At 46.1% G+C, this 17,169-nt stretch overlaps 1 protein-coding gene across 1 annotated transcript in view; it reads right to left on the reverse strand.

The window, feature by feature from the left end:
* Window positions 1-9,119: 9,119 nt before the first annotated feature.
* Window positions 9,120-17,169, reverse strand: part of LOC144152681 (uncharacterized) — a 54,323-nt gene continuing 46,273 nt past the window's right edge. The window contains exon 12 of the mRNA XM_077684063.1: window positions 9,120-9,403. Within this exon, the coding sequence (XP_077540189.1) occupies window positions 9,221-9,403 (183 nt within the window). The 3' untranslated portion in view covers window positions 9,120-9,220. The remainder of the gene's footprint in view (window positions 9,404-17,169) is intronic.

A 17,169-nucleotide genomic window follows, 5' to 3' on the forward strand; every position in this document is an offset into this window, starting at 1 on the left:
GCAAGGTTGTGATTGCAAACACTTCACCAATTTTCATTCACAAAAGGCTTAAACAAAGGCATTCAAGAAAAGTAAAACCAAGGGGTTCTCCAATTTATCCAATTCATTACATAAAGGGATACTATCTACGCTACTTCGCCGCCAGTAAACAGTTGTTTATATACGCCGATCGAAACGCACACCACACGCATTCCAACACTCTGGCTTCCGCTTACGTTACTCGCGCGACAGCCACACTACGCGGCACATTTTCTACGAACGCCCACCGAGACACAATACCTGCAGGTGCTGGGTAGTCCACAGAAAAGAGAGCACTCAAAAGTCGTTCATTACACTCAGTAATCAACGCACAAAGCTGCAAGTACGGTGGCTAAAATGAAAATGCACTCTTAATAAAACAATAAATACGATCGCACACAATGCAATAATAAACGTTTTCAAAGTCCGCTCAATTAGTTCCTTGTGTGTTTTCTCAGTTCGCGAAAAAATAATTAACTTTGTCATATCACCGCGGCCAAATCTTCATTTCTGTGTACGTTGCAATGCCCATGTGGTACAGGGTAGTTTGAAAACATATTCTTGAACACCAAAAAAGTCCTGCATTTCTCGCACTATACAGCCTCTTCAGTTCGTAAGATCACTCACCCTGGAGTTTTGCGTACGATGAAATTCCTGTCGCGGTATCGCAGGTATCCATTTTCGCATGGCTTCAAGTTGATGTTGAATTAATCGCAACACTGTCACCGTAAACACAGAAATTTACGACAGTGAAAAGCTACACATTTGCTTGGCGTCACACCATCTACACGAACACATTGCGGTCGAAACGTAAATTCCCAGCACCAGCCAACACGTGCCAGCCCGCGCACATGAGCAAGGAGACGAAATGTGGCTTACCGTGTAAATCCTAGTATAAGCAGGTCCATCGCGCGAACAAATAGTGTGTAGATACGTACCCGTCTTTCGACCTTTTTCTAACTTGTTCGCTGGTAATTATTTTTATTTGGTAAATGCAACGTCGCCTAACGTTTTGTTTTCTTCATCCAAAAAAAACTATATCTGTTTTCAGTACTCAGGGAAAATTGTCTGTCACTATCATTGCTGCACGCACGAATACTAACACAGCGCAAAACGCCTGACCCTTCTTAACGAAAGCTTTCATTCGCACGGCCGGGCTACAGCGGCGACGCGTAGCCCGGCCGTGTCCTTCGGTACCCATCTCCAAAACCAGTCTGACAAACAAACAACCGAAAATAAAACAGGAAACAGGGGTGTCCCCTCTACCTTTTCATCGCTTCCCAGAATTTCCTTTCCATGCCTCCTTCGGTACGGCGTGGGTCGCTTTCCCCCTTTCTGAATGACTAATCTCAAAGTGGGCTCCGCGGGAGAAGGAATGTGGTTGTTCGCAGCTGCCATCATATTTCTGACCGTGTCCGCACGTATCATGGGCCGAGAAAGTTATTTCCAATCTCCTTCGACGCTGAGAAAGCCGTTTTCAGAAAAGCCCTCTTTTTTACTTGTCCACGGCAGCGAAGGGCCGCAGAGGAAGAATTCTCCGAACTTATTTTCGGTCAACGTTCATTTGCGAGCTTTGCCGATGCGCAGTATCCAAAATTGCAACCTGCATTTGAGCGTTAATCAGTAGCTCCCTTTAATTGTACTTTTCCCGTATTGTTAATAATAAGTATGTAATGTTATTTAATAAATACTTTCATATAACCGGCGGGTCAACCTCATCATCGTTATCCTATGTGTGTGGTAGATGTAGCTAGGTAAATCATGAGTATACGAATTTCGCGTCATAAGTCATAGAAACCAGCGGAATAGGATTGAATGGTTGCTTGAATTATACCTTTATAGTCTAACACTTCTATTAGCGGCTGGAGACTTGGAACCCTATGTCACCATGTAGTTAGCTAAGCTTTTATGGATGCAGGCCTGTAAATTCTGCGCCGAACGCTTCCCTATTGCCGGGTAAATATTGCTTAATTGTCACACGTCTAAAGGTTTATAGTTATTTATTGCGCTGTAGCCAGCCGCAGAAGCTTTTATGGCTGCCTCTCGTTACTTTAGGGCACATTCTCGCTAATAGCTGGCAAAATACAGCTGAATGGTTCCAAGTATGTAGACTTAGAGCTAGACAACCGCCTATATCCAGCCAAATGAGCTTTTATGGCTTTCTCTCTTTAGCTTTAGGACGAATTCTTTGCAATAGCTGGCAAAAGACAGCTGAATGGTTATGAGTCTGTAGAGTTAGAGCTAAACAACGGACCAAAGCCAGCCAAAAGAGCTTTGTCGTAGCTGGTCTATATAACTAAAGCCAAACATATTTCTTTGGCTGGCTACAGTAACCTGAATATCTGTGACTCTATAGACTAAACACACTAGGATGTTCTATTATCGTGTAAAGAGAATTGCATGGTTTACATTCTTTAGTGCAGGATGCATAAAAACTTCAATAGCGGGCTATAGCCTAATTTATGCCCTTTAATGGGATAAATAGGATCGGATAGAATACTCATAGGCGGCCATAGCTCACCATATATTTTTCCATATATGCCCATCAGCCATTTTCGTATGGGTCCCCCGAATTTCCACAATATCTCACGTATAGCAATTGCACTTCTTAGACGGAAAAACGTTCGCAAATGTGTGGTCGTGCTGCTGACCACTGTGCTTGTTCACCCAGCGCAAAAAATTTGCTTCCTCGACCCTAGTTTTACGTGGTACGGGAAAAGTTTCAATTGATTTTATTTCCTTTGTACCTATATCAACTTCGCTCACTCTTCTCCCGCCTTCAAGTGACCTTAGATTTTCCTACTAGTGTACCAGTCAGCCAAGCGTCGCATGTGCACTTGTGCAGCGCTTGTGTGGACCGACCTGGACTTTGAGCTTGATTGCACAAACTAACAAAGTAAAGAAAGGCACATTCTTCCATTCACAAACGGGTCGTGACTTAGTTTGAACTGAGCGAACGAATTGCGACGACCCGTCGGCGCCGGCGGACTAAACGCTGGGCTAACTGACTATCGGAAGGTCGGCGAGCCGTGCAGTAGCGCAGTCAAGCCAAGGCATTACCTCCTGACGTCACACGAAGACACCACAAAAAAACCCGCCCGCATCTTCCCACGGGGGGAACTTGAGTAAATGCTTCGCAGAGTGGTGGGGGTATCGCGTGAATGTTGCGTAATTGGGTATGGTTTGGGAAGGCTTAATTGTTATTTCGTCTTTATTATTCTTATTTATTGAATGAAGGAGAAGCTAAGGCAAGGAGTGTAAAGTTAAAGTCTGTCTTTATTGCATGGTGCCGTCAAGCAAAGCGTCAAGTCAAGCGAAAGCCAAGCAAAGACGCCCTTGACTGAACTCCGAACGCGCGCTCCGCCGCTTTTATACACACCGCCCGCGTTCGAGGGAGAGGAGTACGGGGGAGAGACGCGCATGCGCACACTTCCGTACACAAGCGCGCGAACTTTCCATGCACTCACCACGCCGTTATCACGTGTACACGCCATGACGCCGTTACTGTTGAGCGCGACGCAGCGCACGGGTAGCTACGACGCATGCGCGCACAGACGCGCTCCCCCCGCACCGCCGCAGCTGTTGTTGAGAACGACGGAGCGCACGGGGTACACGCGCTCCTCCCGCATCGCCGCACCTGTTGTTGAGAGCGAGGAGGGTACGGGTGAGAGACGCGAACCTGTACCTCGACGCGACGCGCATGCGCAGTGAGCGTGTGGACGGCGCCGACAACATCGACAAGTGACATCGCGAGCCTAAGAAATGCTCCGCATTTAAAAATGGGCGACACCACAGAAAATGGGCGAGGATGCAGAGAGGAGAACAGCCATTTTCGAATTGATTTTTCTACTAAATAAATTCGCGTAAACGCACTCAGAGTGGTTGAAACATGGCCTATGGACTCCGGACTACAATTTGCGCTAGTAATGCCGCAATGTTTACAAATCACCTCAGTGCCCCTTTAAGCGATCGCGCATCATAGTCACTGGCACACCTGCCTCACTTTTTCGCCAAGTGCCGCGCCCTCAAGCGTCTCGTGCGGGCAGAGCAAAGTGCCCTCCCCACCCCCTCCGCACACTTTGGAGAGCGCTGGCTCGCGCCGCCACGGCGAACCGCCCTCCCCTCCCAATTTAGCGACACTCTCCTCCTTTCCTTTTTATCATTGATCTCTTTTTCGTTCACTCGCTCGTCTTGCCATGGTTCCCTCGGGGGCGCCGACAACCGGCTCAGCCCAGAGACGGCCGACAAAGGGCTGCGCCGAAAACAGAACTTAAAAGGTCCAGGAATGCCATCAGGCTACTTATTTTTCTTCCAAAACTTTACTTCACCCGACGTTGTTAAACTACGGGCGCCTTTAAAGCGAAGCTGGCTAGGTCTGGGATACAACAGATTGTCTCCAACGACAGACCAAACGTCTCAAACAATTTTCTGGGTTTAGAAAACAACGATAAAATTGATGAGGCCCTAGGTCTACTATGTTGATATAACCCGCCGTATGCAGTCATGTCTCGTTAATATGGACGCCTCCATTCCCTAGTAAAATCGTCCATAATGTGAGTTGTCCATAATAACGAATTAAGGTAAAAAACACGAACATTAAGGAACAACCTGAAGACGTGTTACTTTTGAAATGACGTACATTTCCTTTTTATGCTGACCAGAAAACTGTGTCCGTTTAAGCAAAACAGCAGCCATTGCCTCCGCCGAAATGACCAGAGAAGCGCACAGCCTGGCCTTTTGTGCGCATCGAATATTGGCACGAACTATAATCGCCCTAGCTGTTACCTTGTCCTGAGCCTCAGGATTTGCTGTTTTCGGCGTACGCCGCACCGGGCAATCGTGTTTGATAGGAAAACGGTGTCCCCCTGTCGTCACTACCCTAGAGTGTTGATCGCTGATCACGAATGTTCCAGATCTAGTTTGATGGTACTGAATAGAACAGCGTTCCGAGATGGTACTGGAAGAAGAGCGTTCAGAGATAATTGCATGCTTCTGCTTTGTATGCTTTAGCCAACAGTATATTCGTGGTACTTGCTGGGGCCTCTGGGGGTCACCAGTCCTTTTTAAAATTTTTATTTGTGGACTCGTGTCCATAATAACGAGTCAAAAATGCCCGCATTCAGCCGTTTCGTCCCCAAAATAGCTGCCCATAGTCCAGACGGCGGGTTTCCATATTAACGAGGCAGAATTGCATGGCGAGAGACCGGTGGCCGAAAATTTCGTCCATATTCCGGGGTGTCCCTCTAAACGGGGTCCATATTTACGAGACATGGCTGGAATGCCCCTAAAAACGTTCCTAATAATGCACATTGGTTTAGCAGTGAAGCCGACTTTTAAAAAAAAGCTAGTGTAAGCTTGGCTTTTGTGAGCTGGCTTTCCCACACCGTGGGTCGCACTGTGAAGCATGGTCACCTGCGGGGGGAGTATGGTTGCAGGACTAATTTATACCCCTCTCCACCGCGCCGTTTCTTTCCCGAGTCGTGTATAGGGACCGGGCGGCCGTGGCATGGCACCATCGTCGTTTCAGCGAACAGCGCCGCCCGTGGCGAACCGCTCGTCAGTGGAATGCCGGTGGCGGTCAGCGCAGCGTAGTTGTGCACGGCTTTCTGTCGTTTTTCTGCGGTTCGGCTTGCAAAGTGAACGTAACACCACGTGCATTTTTCAGATCGGTAAATCTTGAGTGTAGATGTGACGTTTACGAGTCATGCCATGTGTGTTATTTACGCCCATACTCAGTATTTACAAATTACAGACGACGCTCAATGCGCCAAGCTGGAAGTCAAGCTGGAAGTGAAAGTTCATTGCTTCGTGCAATTTTTTCATGCCTGCATGCAGTTTCGCGAATCGAGGAGTATATTGCCGCTAAATGCTCCCACAAAGCCGGTGTGTGCGGCCGATCTAGGAATGCTGCGGCGCTGGGCTTTGCAGTTGATGACGAAACGGCGCCGACGTCGTGCACAAGCGAAGACAAAGTTGGAGGGTGTCTTCGAAGATTTACCTCAAAACAGAAATTGTGACGGACGACGCTTCCGTATTTTCATTACCTACGGCTGAAACGTGTTTAATTTCATAGAAATGCTCTTACTACAGTCATCGGGAATCGTTGATAGAATAAATACCGCATAATAGTAGAATGTCATTACTTGTCGTGGAGAAGCATTTCTTCACAAGAATTGCAATGGTTGCTGGCTAGTTGGTAAATGGTTTTTCAAAAACCAATTCCTGCGTGGCTGAAGGACGCAAGACAGGAGGGTGCCCGAAACCTGTACTCAGCTTCACAACTGAATGCTGCGATCGGTTTACAAGCTGCCCCCTACGCTTGAAAAATCATGCACACCTCCGTCTAACGACGATGATAGTTTATCGCAAAGCTCTATCGTATGGGTTTCCTTGGTTGCCTTCTGGATTTAATCTGACTAGTTGAGCGTCGAATTTGACCAGCACGCAGTTTGGTCTTTTGATCGCAGCGTCTTTGACTTTGACCATTTCCAATTCGATTTCGCACGAAGAAAGCTTTGCGTTCAACCATCATAATCATTAAACGGAGGGCTAGATGATTTTGCTATTTAATTTTGAACTTCCATGCCCCCTCTCCAAATCTAAACTTTTTCCAGCGTGTCGGAAATGTGTCTGTGGTGGAGGACTCGGGCTCATGCACCCATATTTGAGGCAACTAATCGCGCGTTTTTGGTGTCTTCACCAGGCATTACACGATTTTTTTAGGTACTCTGTAAAAAATACTTACGCATTAAAAAGCACCGGCTGATGTAAACACTGCCACATTTTTTAACTATCGGGGCCAGCCTTTATTCTAGGCAGGTGGCAAAACGTGAAGCGGGGGAGTAATGGTTTGTAGCTTGGGCTGTTGAGTGGGTGAATAACTTTGGCTCTTGATAAAATGACCACCACAAACGTGGGATTTCCAATTAGGCTTTCAGGCTCCCATGCTGTCACAGCGTCGCTCACCCAAACCGAAGGTACAAAGCTCACAGTTACAGAAAGTGTAAACTACCGCAACATTTCTACGGCTACACGGTAATCCATCTCGTATGCAGGTGCCTTTCTATTTAAAGCACACGTATCGAGGTATTCCAGCGCTAAGGCTGGCGTGGAAACCGTAGTCATTGAAACCAGTGAAGATAATTTAAAGTGGTAGAAATTAATTCTAATATTGCTAATAGTTTTATTCCTACTCAGATCGCGCAGAGCCAGGCGCAGAGCGCTGCAAAAAGCGCTCGTGTCAATGTAGCCCTTCCCCAACCTTGCAAGCATCCAATACGTTTGCGTAGCCGTGATTGCATTTAAGAAAAAAATAATACTAATAATAGTAGTTTTATTCGTACTCAGAACGGGTACAGCCAAGCGCAGATCGCTGCAAAAAGCGCTCATGCTATTGCAGCCGATACCCAACTTTAGACGCTTCCGACAAGTTTACGTAGTCATTACTGCATCTAAGAACCCAACAAATCAGTTTAGACTTCGTTTCATCTCACATGTCTGCTCACAACGCCACCAAAACACACAAAGCACCGAAGCAAACACGACAAAAACAACGGGAGGCTGTGTAGTCCAATGCACCGACTCATTCCACTGAAGAGGGGAGCGCCGAGTGGTGGCGCCACCCGTCCAGCTGCCCGGTCCCTACACTCCTTACCACGCACAGCGTCTTCCTCCTCACTAATATAGGGCAATGCCGCGCTCCCTTCGGCTACCACCTGTGCGGCGCACTAGAGACATTCATTGTTTCTACCCACCAATCATGTGTGTCCCTAATCTGTGACGTTGAAATCTGCCCTTCTGATTGAACATAGCAAAACCCAAATATAGCTAAACCCCACATAGCAACTACAACCAGGGTTCAGTATTCGCTAGACTTCCCTTTTCGCCGAGTGTGAGGGCTCTGAATTTTTTAATTGCCCGAGAGGTGGTCAGTAACTTTCAAAGCTAACCGGCAGCTGCCGTACGGCGCATGGAGTAAACTCATCTGTGCAAAAATAAAAAAAGAATGGTATTTGTTTTGCATCTCCAAATATACGTTATGCGAACCTAGGTGACACTAAGGAGACTCTTACGGTGTTTTTATACTTTTATTGGTTCATCATCCGATAACCTAAAGGCACGTAAAATAAATCCGCGACTTGAGTTTTAATAGCAGGTAATTTCATCTCAGCAGTTTCAGTGCTGCCAATTCGATAACACAACCAAAACTGTTTCACCTTATCAAGCTCGACACCAATGCCGGATAAGGAAAAGGCCTTTAGAATGCCATCTTACCGTTACACCTGTGAAATGGTCTTATTTGTCGTCAGCACTTGCTTACCGAGCGTAATGACGCACCACAGAATGCAATATAGAATGGCATCTACGTGAGCCATCATGACGCTTATTTGGAACTGGAGCAAAGTGTTACACCGACGTTGAAACCTTAAGAAATAACCGTCTTGGGTACACGTGCTGGCAGGCACACGCAAAACAGATATCTTCGGAACCTCCGGTTATGTTGATTGCTTCGATAGGATCGACCAGGTACTCATTTGGTTACTCCTATCAATTCTGAACCTCCATTATTTCGTTTCTTGTGGTATTTTAGGCGTCAAACTTTCCACCTTACGCCAGCACTCATGACATAAATTGCGCGGGTATGGTAGAACAATGCAAGCGTGTTGAAACTTCTAGCACTCACGATTTTTTTTCATGCAGTTCCAACCCAAACTCCTCTGCTCCAGTGTCACGAAACTAGGCTTAGACGTAAAAAAGGTGTGGATATTCCACCCCATTTAGAGTACCGTGCTTTTCTTTTTCTTGAGTACACATTTAACGAAAATAAAGCGAACCGTAAATACAGAGCCCACAACTACAACCATTATAAGTAGTGCCTACACGCAAGTGGTGTCTACAATTAGCGTCTATAGCCAGAAAAAAATTGTTTGGGAGCCGTTGATGCCTCCTCCAGGCGTTACCACGATAGCGCCAGCCACAGGCCACACGCCTGTATTTATTTTTCCTCTCTCGTGCTTCTGAATATAACTTTGGACCAAAAGCTTACAATGAAAGGAAACGAAACAGGAGAAAGGAACAGCGAGGGTACGAGTGAAGAGGCGGGTATGCAGCAGAGGACAGCTCTCATCCCAAGGCAGGTTTATGGGCATCTAAAAGGCTGTACAGTGAGTGACATGGATGGTGAAAGCGCGGTGCCCGGTGCTCAGAAGTCGTGTCCGAACAAATCGATGTCCTCGTCGATTTGTGTGCGCTTGTTCAGGATCTCGCGGATGGCCTTGAGACGAGGGAAGGCGATCTTCCCGTGGCACATGCCGTAGTAGTCCTCGTAGTCCACGTAGTAGGCGGCCAGGCACGTCCTGTTAGCCTGGTCCAGGATCAAGTCCACCTGGAGGCGGCAACACATCGCTGAATCAGTAAAGCTCGGAACATCATCATATCCCTGAAGCACTAAATAATTCTCCTTTAGTTTGAAGGTTTGTTTGGAACTTGTTCAAGTTTGTTTTGTTTGAAACTGGCTTAACGTGGCAACTAGGGTCATTTAAGGCGCACCCCCCCCCCTAAAAAAAAAAGCAATGGCATTGACCTTTTACAGCAAGCACTTCGGCCCACCCAACACAGTTGCTCTGGCGCCGCATTTGTTGTTACGGACTTTGACAATTTACGTTTTTTTTTCTAGACTACCATGGTTCGCCGCCAAGTATGTCCCAACAGAAACATAAATGCAAGGAGAACGACCATAATTTCATGTCGACGCAGTCGGAGCTCATGCTTTTTGTCGCCAAGCAAAACAAAGTTCGCGATACCGTTTCAGGGTCGTGCTAAGTACGACAAGTACATCACACATGGTGTAGAAAAACCAGCGAAAAAAACGTTTTGATGTTTTACCACAATTGCGGCTCGGAATGTGTTTTCAAAGTTAGCGCCCTCTGCTAGTATGACGTACGCTGCTGAAGCCACCCTGAAGGGTACGAATATCTGTGAAATCTTTAGCGACACATTTTGTCCCGCAAGGTGAAGGTTGAACGAATTAGTCGTTACATTATGATCGAACAGTGACACAGCATCGCAACTGAAAGCCTGCCACAAGAGGGAGGTTAGTTAGTTCTAATCTCAGTACTTAAATCATATGTAGCGTTCTAATCGGCGACATCAATTTTTATCGCGCAAAGCCAGGAATAAAAAAGGTTATTTCAGCATTTCTGACAAAGGTTACTACATGAGTAGCTAAGCAAAAATAAAAATAAAAATTGCCACGTGTCTGCTCACTCTCCTCCACATGTCGTCGAAAGACGACAGTCTTCTACTGCCTCTGCCACCTAAACGCCTCCCTTCAGTTCCCTGCCTACCGCTCACGCTCTTCTTCTCCCGTTTTGCTTCTCCGACGTTAATAACTGAGGAAATTCGCTATTTAAGTCAATTCCAATTTTCCGCGTTCTACTACTCCCGTCACATTCCGGAACCTTTCGCTACAACTGGGCTTTTTTTCTGAACAATTATTTTGACAAGTATGAACAGTGCCACCAGATGTAGTTCGGAAATATTTTGCTTAATAAACGTCTGGTTCAGGGTTTCTTATAACTTTTCTCCAGGGGGCAGAATAGACAGACCGACAGACAGACAGACAGACATTTTTCGAGTTTAAGCAACCCAAGAAAGACTGTTGTCCTTCAAAATAAAAAGTGAGTACGACAAAAAATTGCCGCGTCACATTGGCTGCCCATTGAATTCTGTTGTGCATAATGAAAAGGAAAAATTAAACTTTAACAGCCTTATGCATGAGAATTCTGAAAAATATTTCATGTGGTGGCTTGATCACTAGATCTGAGCGTTTAATACCTCACTGTACGCGCTAAGTATTTCTTATTTCGTGGACAAGCGCACTTCACGTTACTTGTTTCGTGGCACATCGGCTATTTTCCCGACTATTGTATGCGCCATATGAAAGTTTTGACATGTGTGATTATATAGACACTAGATAACAGGCACAAGGCGCAAGCTAACCGGTAACAAGAACGCAAAACAAGTGCGCAAGGTTAACCTCGTCAGCTTTCCACAAGTCAAGTGTCGCTTAACACTAAGCCCTGCACCTTTTCCATCACACCTTCAACCATAAGAAGTGGTTAAGGAGAAACATACAACTTTCACATCCATGGCTGCGTTTCGTCGTTTTACAGCCCTTCATAATCATCAACTGTCCAATCACAGCCAACCATTTTAGCGTGGGCTAGAAATGAAAGATTTCAAAACAAACTTTAAACAATATCAATACATGCAGAGTTCTCCCACACTACATGATGCCACAGCCCTAAGGCTTTTCTGATCTAAGAGATCACGCAGATATAGAAAAAGGTAAAGCTGTAGGACAAACTAATACGGACGAAACGCGTGAGCATGAAGCCAGACGACGGATGCAAATCAAGACAGCGCCTCAAGAACATTTATGGGCGATTTTTCGAAGTTCTCTGAAATTTAGCAAGAAATACCTATCCGGACGAGCAGCCATGTTCAAAGCACACTTGAAAAAACCATCAAATTCTCTTTCTGAAGAGAAAGATTGCGAAATCCACCCTCCCAAAGCCCAATATCCAAAGTCTTAAAGCCAAAGTCCACTTCAACTAAGCCAAAGCCTAAGGCGAACGCCGGCACAACGAACCCAAAGGACATACTGAGGGACTCGAATGCAATGATGAAACGTCCATCATCATCAGCGATTCTATTACGACACGAATGTGTCTTTTAGTGATATACCGTATCGAGTTTTGTGAGGGAAGATTTCCCTGGCTACGTGCGTGGTATGAGGGATGTGCCTTTGTGCAAACCCATTGTGTAAAGGTGACTTTCCTGCTGGGCATTCTGGCGTAGCTACATAACCGTCAGTGAAACAAAGAAAACTTCTCTTTAGTAGCATGTCCGTCTCGTGCAATCGGAAAGACGTCGGCTTCATAACGCGAAGGACCCGGGGTTGATGTCTGTCACGAGAAGCGTTTTTTCCTGAGGCGCTTCGTTTTTTGGAACACCATCACGAGTATGATATGCCTTTGTGGAAGCCCACTGTATAAACGTGGCTTTCCTGCAGTGCGTTTTGGCGTAACTACATCGCCAACAGTGAGGGATAGGAAGCTTCGGTTTAAAACGTACTCACGTACTCGGATTCGCCCGTCAAGCCGCGCCAGCTCTCATTTAAGGGCAAGGGCACCAGGGAATACCACGCCAAGACACGCGTTCTAAAAGGTCGAACCACCTGACATCGCTCAACATGGATGCATCCATTGCGGGCCCGATAATAAAATTCGAGTGCAAAGGCCATTCGTCCTGCAGTGGACAGGTTGGTGATGACAAAGATGCCGAATTGTAAGTAATGTTCTGATGGATTCCTACATACCCCTCCTCTCATCATAACGTACTCACCGGGCCTTTTCATATGCTTTTCCCCGTGTTGTTTCCAGAGTGGGTCATCATCATCATCATCATCACAATCCTATCTACGCCCACTGCAGGGCAAAGGCCTCTCCCATTACCCCGGTCCTGTGCTAACTGCGACCAATTTATCCCCGCAAACGTCTTGATCTCATCGGCTCATCTAACTTTCTGCCGTCTCTGCTACGCTTGCCTTCTCTAGGGATCCACTCTGTTACCCTTAATGACCAACGGTTATCTTGCCTTCGCATTACATGCCCTGCCCACGTCAATTTCTTCTTCTTAATTTCTACTAATAGGGCCTTAACATGCGTTTGTTCCCTCACCCACTCCGCTCTCTCCTTGTCCCTTAATGCCACCCCTACCATCTTCCATTCCATTTCCCGCTGAGTCGTTCTCAATTTAAGCTGTACCCTCCTAGTGAGCCCCCAAGTTTCTGCCCCGTAGGTGAGTACCGTTACACTGTCCAGCGTGCGTACAGTGTGGGTACAGTGATTACAGTCCAGTGTGGGTACACTGTCGTAATCAGTAAATATATCCGCCTGTGGCGTGTTTGCCTTTCTAGATGACGTTACGGGGTTACGACGACTCCGTTGCAAAACGTCTGTGCACTCCAGCCCAGGCAGGTGGATGACCAGCGGAGCGGGTCGAGAGTTATTAATTGGCACCAAACGCCCACTCAGACCACGTCTTCGAGACAGGGAAGTCTTCGGCGGAGTCATTAGTAGGCTTCCGTCTGCGACTCACAATTTGGGAGGGCCAACTTAGAAACTCCCGCCGATCTCAATATAGTCGGCTTCATCTGTGAACACAAATGCATTGCTCGGAGGACGTCTTTGTGGGCATTATGCGTCATCCTGTATCAAAATATGAAGCTCCGGAGGTGAACACAGAACCCAGACCAAATGGAGAGGGTTGCCGAAATGAGGAGTGATAGGGTTGGCTGTGCAACACGCAATGAGGGAAAGCCAGCTTACACAGATGAAACTCACAACGATCTCCATCGTCCAGTGCACTCCTAGACAAATTCATGGCGCTCGGAGGCGGTTATTAAAGGCGATAGCCTTTTTTTGCTTCTTAAACGCTGAAAGTTTGGTCTGCCAGTATGTCTGTTTGTCTGTCTGTCTGTGACTCGATTCAGCCACCCGGCCTAAGTGAAACATACTGGGTCTTATATACCCATAGTCTTATATACCCACAACGAAATCAAAAAATCTAAAATAACATTGTTGAACAAGAACGAAACATTACGCAAATGTGAGGCAGAAAATCAAATCATAAGTGATATTTGCAGTGTTCCTTATTAAATTTATGGATGCTTGGTTTTTACGATATCAAATTAAATACTAAATCAACTTGAGAAAATCGTCGCCTGCTCTTCCCCGCGCCACTATAGCTCCTGGCGGAATTTTAAGAAATCAAACAGCAACAGTATACGAAAGGTTCCACTAGATAGGTCCCATGTTCCGCTTGGAATGCATGTGCAGAAGGACAACGTGGTTCTGTAAACATTGTAGTAGGGTGCCTCGAGTTACGCGCGTCTCCGTCATACGGCAGCGCTGGCATCGAAGCATCCGACCTAGTGCAATAGAACACGGTAAATTTAAGTTGACTTGAGCAAGCCTCTAGCATATTATCTTAAGAACGATACGGGAGAGGAAACGCATGATAAATGATCGCGAAAGAGAATGGAGGCGTTTGCATGGCAGGGGCGCCAGTCAACTATCGTCCTTCGTCGATATTTGCAAGGAAACGAGCAGATACACGGCCATTTTTTCGGTGGCAACATACCGCATCATTTAACAAAGTATGAAGGCTTGGAGGAGAACAGGTCGCAGCGAGAGTCTGTGCAAAAGTTAGCAGGAGTAAGTGGGCTTCGTTGTGCATCACTCAATGTGAAGACCAGCTTGCAAAGACCAAGTTCACACTGATCTGGTCACATTGAAGTCGGTTTCACTTCTAAACCCAAACACATCGCTGTGAACACTTTGTTCTACGGGAAGATACCCCATCTTATATAAAATGCGCAGCGCCGGGGGCGAACATGTGACGAAAGAAAGGGTGAGGTGAAGAGAGGAGGAACAGCTTCTGTCGTCCTGCGGACGCCAAAAATAAACACGGTTGAATTGGCCTGTTACAGATCGTGCTGTCCAAATTGCTGGATAGGCGTGCTCCACCAAGCTGGCGATTTAGCTAGATTGCGGTGGTAACTCGCCCATTCCATATTTCAGCAATCACAGCCAATACGAATTACTCGTGATTCATTCTTCTGTGGACAGAATGTAACAATGCATGTCAGCAGCTCTTCTCGATTCGCAGAATAAGGCATGTGTGCCTCATAAGAAATCATAAAAATATGTATTCATTTGAATGGCTCTAGGCAAATATATGGTACGTTTTACCTCCAGTGCAACCCGTTGGCATTCTTTTGTCACCCAAAAGCTTATCAAATATACGTTGGACCATTTGTTAGCAAATAAAAGGCTCAATCCATAACGTGAGTTCTGCCCTCTTAGTGCACACATCAGTATTGGCGGTGAGCGCGAACACAGGCGGCGCTGCGAAGCCCGCCTCCATGACGTCAGCTTAGGGATTCTCGCATTTGTCGTCTGCTTCACTCAGGCTCGCTCTCTCTGCTGTTTCTTTGCGCTCGGTCAACGTCTGATGCTTGCCCGCACCAGAATTGGCGTGTGGGTAACTTTTTATCATACGAATAGGCTTAAAATCGCATACACTAACTCATGGTGTCAATTAAAGTATAGTTTTGGATACCGCTACGGGAGAAACATTTCCGGCGCCACCCCAATCCTTGCGAAGCCGGTCCTGAGCTGAGCGTGAAGAGTCGGAGCTAGGCGTCAGCTTCTCAAGTAAGCATTAGAACAAAAGGAACAGTCAGCTGCTACAACAGCGAAAATGGAAGACCAAAACAAATTCTAGGCCTTCAGGGCTGTTGGCTTTGGCAGAAGGCATTACGATTCCCGGTAATCATATGTAAGGTAACACAGTTTTTGCAACCTTGCCGAACGCTCGAACGTGTTTTGTCACATCACTTTACGTTGTCAAGGCATGAAAATTTGCCGACATGCACTGTAGACTGCAAAAACTTTAGGTTGAGTTCCAAATAACCCAGTGTGTATATACGCGCGTGCTGTTTCTATACCAGGCATCTAACCAGTATGGAGGTTTATTGAGCAAAACGAGTCACGTCTTCGTTAAATTTATAGCAACACATATATGTTTGTTAAGACCTGGAGGGATATTTCGGAACATTTTGCACAGCCATATCTTCCCGATATTCGGATATGCGTCATAGGAAAACTGCACTCAAGAGGAGGAGGAGGATAAAGGGGAGGAGGGGAAATCTTTATTTAACAATTAAATCGATCTCGTTAGTGGGACAGGTCCTCAGTCCCGGACAAGAGAGTAAAAGTAATTTTCTTCGAATCATAGAACGCCATCCCGAGTAGAATAGGATTTGTTCTTCGCGCCTGGAAGGGTTGAAAAGCAATAAAGACCTACTTGGAATTCTTCTTCGGTCTCGATTCTTGTAATATATGCAGGTATACTATTTATTACGTTAGTTAGCGAGTATATCATGCCTGCAACACTGTAATCATGTCATCATTGTTCGATTTGAGAGTCAGTTCGTTATGATAACGATATAATTACGATATAAATTCGGAGCACAAAAGCCGCCTTCGAGTACTGTGGACCACGTCGTTTAGGGCGCGATCGCGGGGGCGTAGCACAAACCTTCTCATTGTATTTGCATGTGAATAAACAAAGCACGTTGCGGATATGCACCTTCTTGCACGCAGCCGTAATGAAAGCAAATTTGTGAATAATGGAATGTATGACATACAACATGAAGGAAGTATCCACACGACCTTTGTGAGCCTCCCAAACTCCCGAAACCTCCTAATAAGAAGTTGGTGACGGCGCAGAAAAATTAATGCGTTGGGCAGAAAAAAAGCAAGAAACATTAATCTGATACAAGGCAACAATGAAAGAAACAGACGAAAGCCGCTTTATTTCCTTCTGTGCGATGCGCGTGTAGAGGCCGATGCTTGGTACGTAGCATTAAACTGTTGAGTCTTCATAGGAGCATCTCAAAAATACTGCAGGGAAGTTTACGCATTTTAAATACTTATCGAGAAGCTCTGATCGCTGATCCTCACGAAGAAGCAAGAAAGGACGAGTTGCAGACGATCTTCTGACCGATACTCTGAAGAAATCTCTTTGTGTTTTGCAAACTTGGGGGGATAGAGCTTCAAATTATTCAGGTGCGTCATAAGCTGGCAAAATAACTTAGTCGCTAGAAATACGCTTTTTAACGCACTACAGCAACGAAGCGGGCGATTTCTAGCCCAGGCACTGTTGCCCCTCACAAGCGGAGTGTAGCAGAAGACAGCGGCGCGAGTCCCTAAGCCGACGTCAGAGCCAGGGGGCGCCACTCAAACATCTCACCGCCAATAAAGGAATGCACTAAGTTCTTTTCTAATGACCGGTCTGTGGTATTTTTAGTTGAAACTTAACGTTGCGTTCGACCTCAGGAGCAGGAGTACACACATCCGTGTAAAGGAATGCACTAAGTTTCTTTCTAATAACGGGTCTGTGCTATTTTTACATGAAACTTAACGTTGCGTTCGACCTCAGGAGCAGAAGTTACATAAAGGCACTGTTTAAATAAAAACAGCAGATCTGCATACGGCAGATATTCTCAGGTAATGACTG

Source organism: Haemaphysalis longicornis, unplaced genomic scaffold (genome assembly GCF_048455015.1).
Source record: "Haemaphysalis longicornis isolate Haplotype H1 unplaced genomic scaffold, Haemaphysalis longicornis Haplotype H1 scaffold_9, whole genome shotgun sequence".
In the NCBI taxonomy this organism is placed as follows: Eukaryota; Metazoa; Arthropoda; class Arachnida; order Ixodida; family Ixodidae; genus Haemaphysalis; species Haemaphysalis longicornis.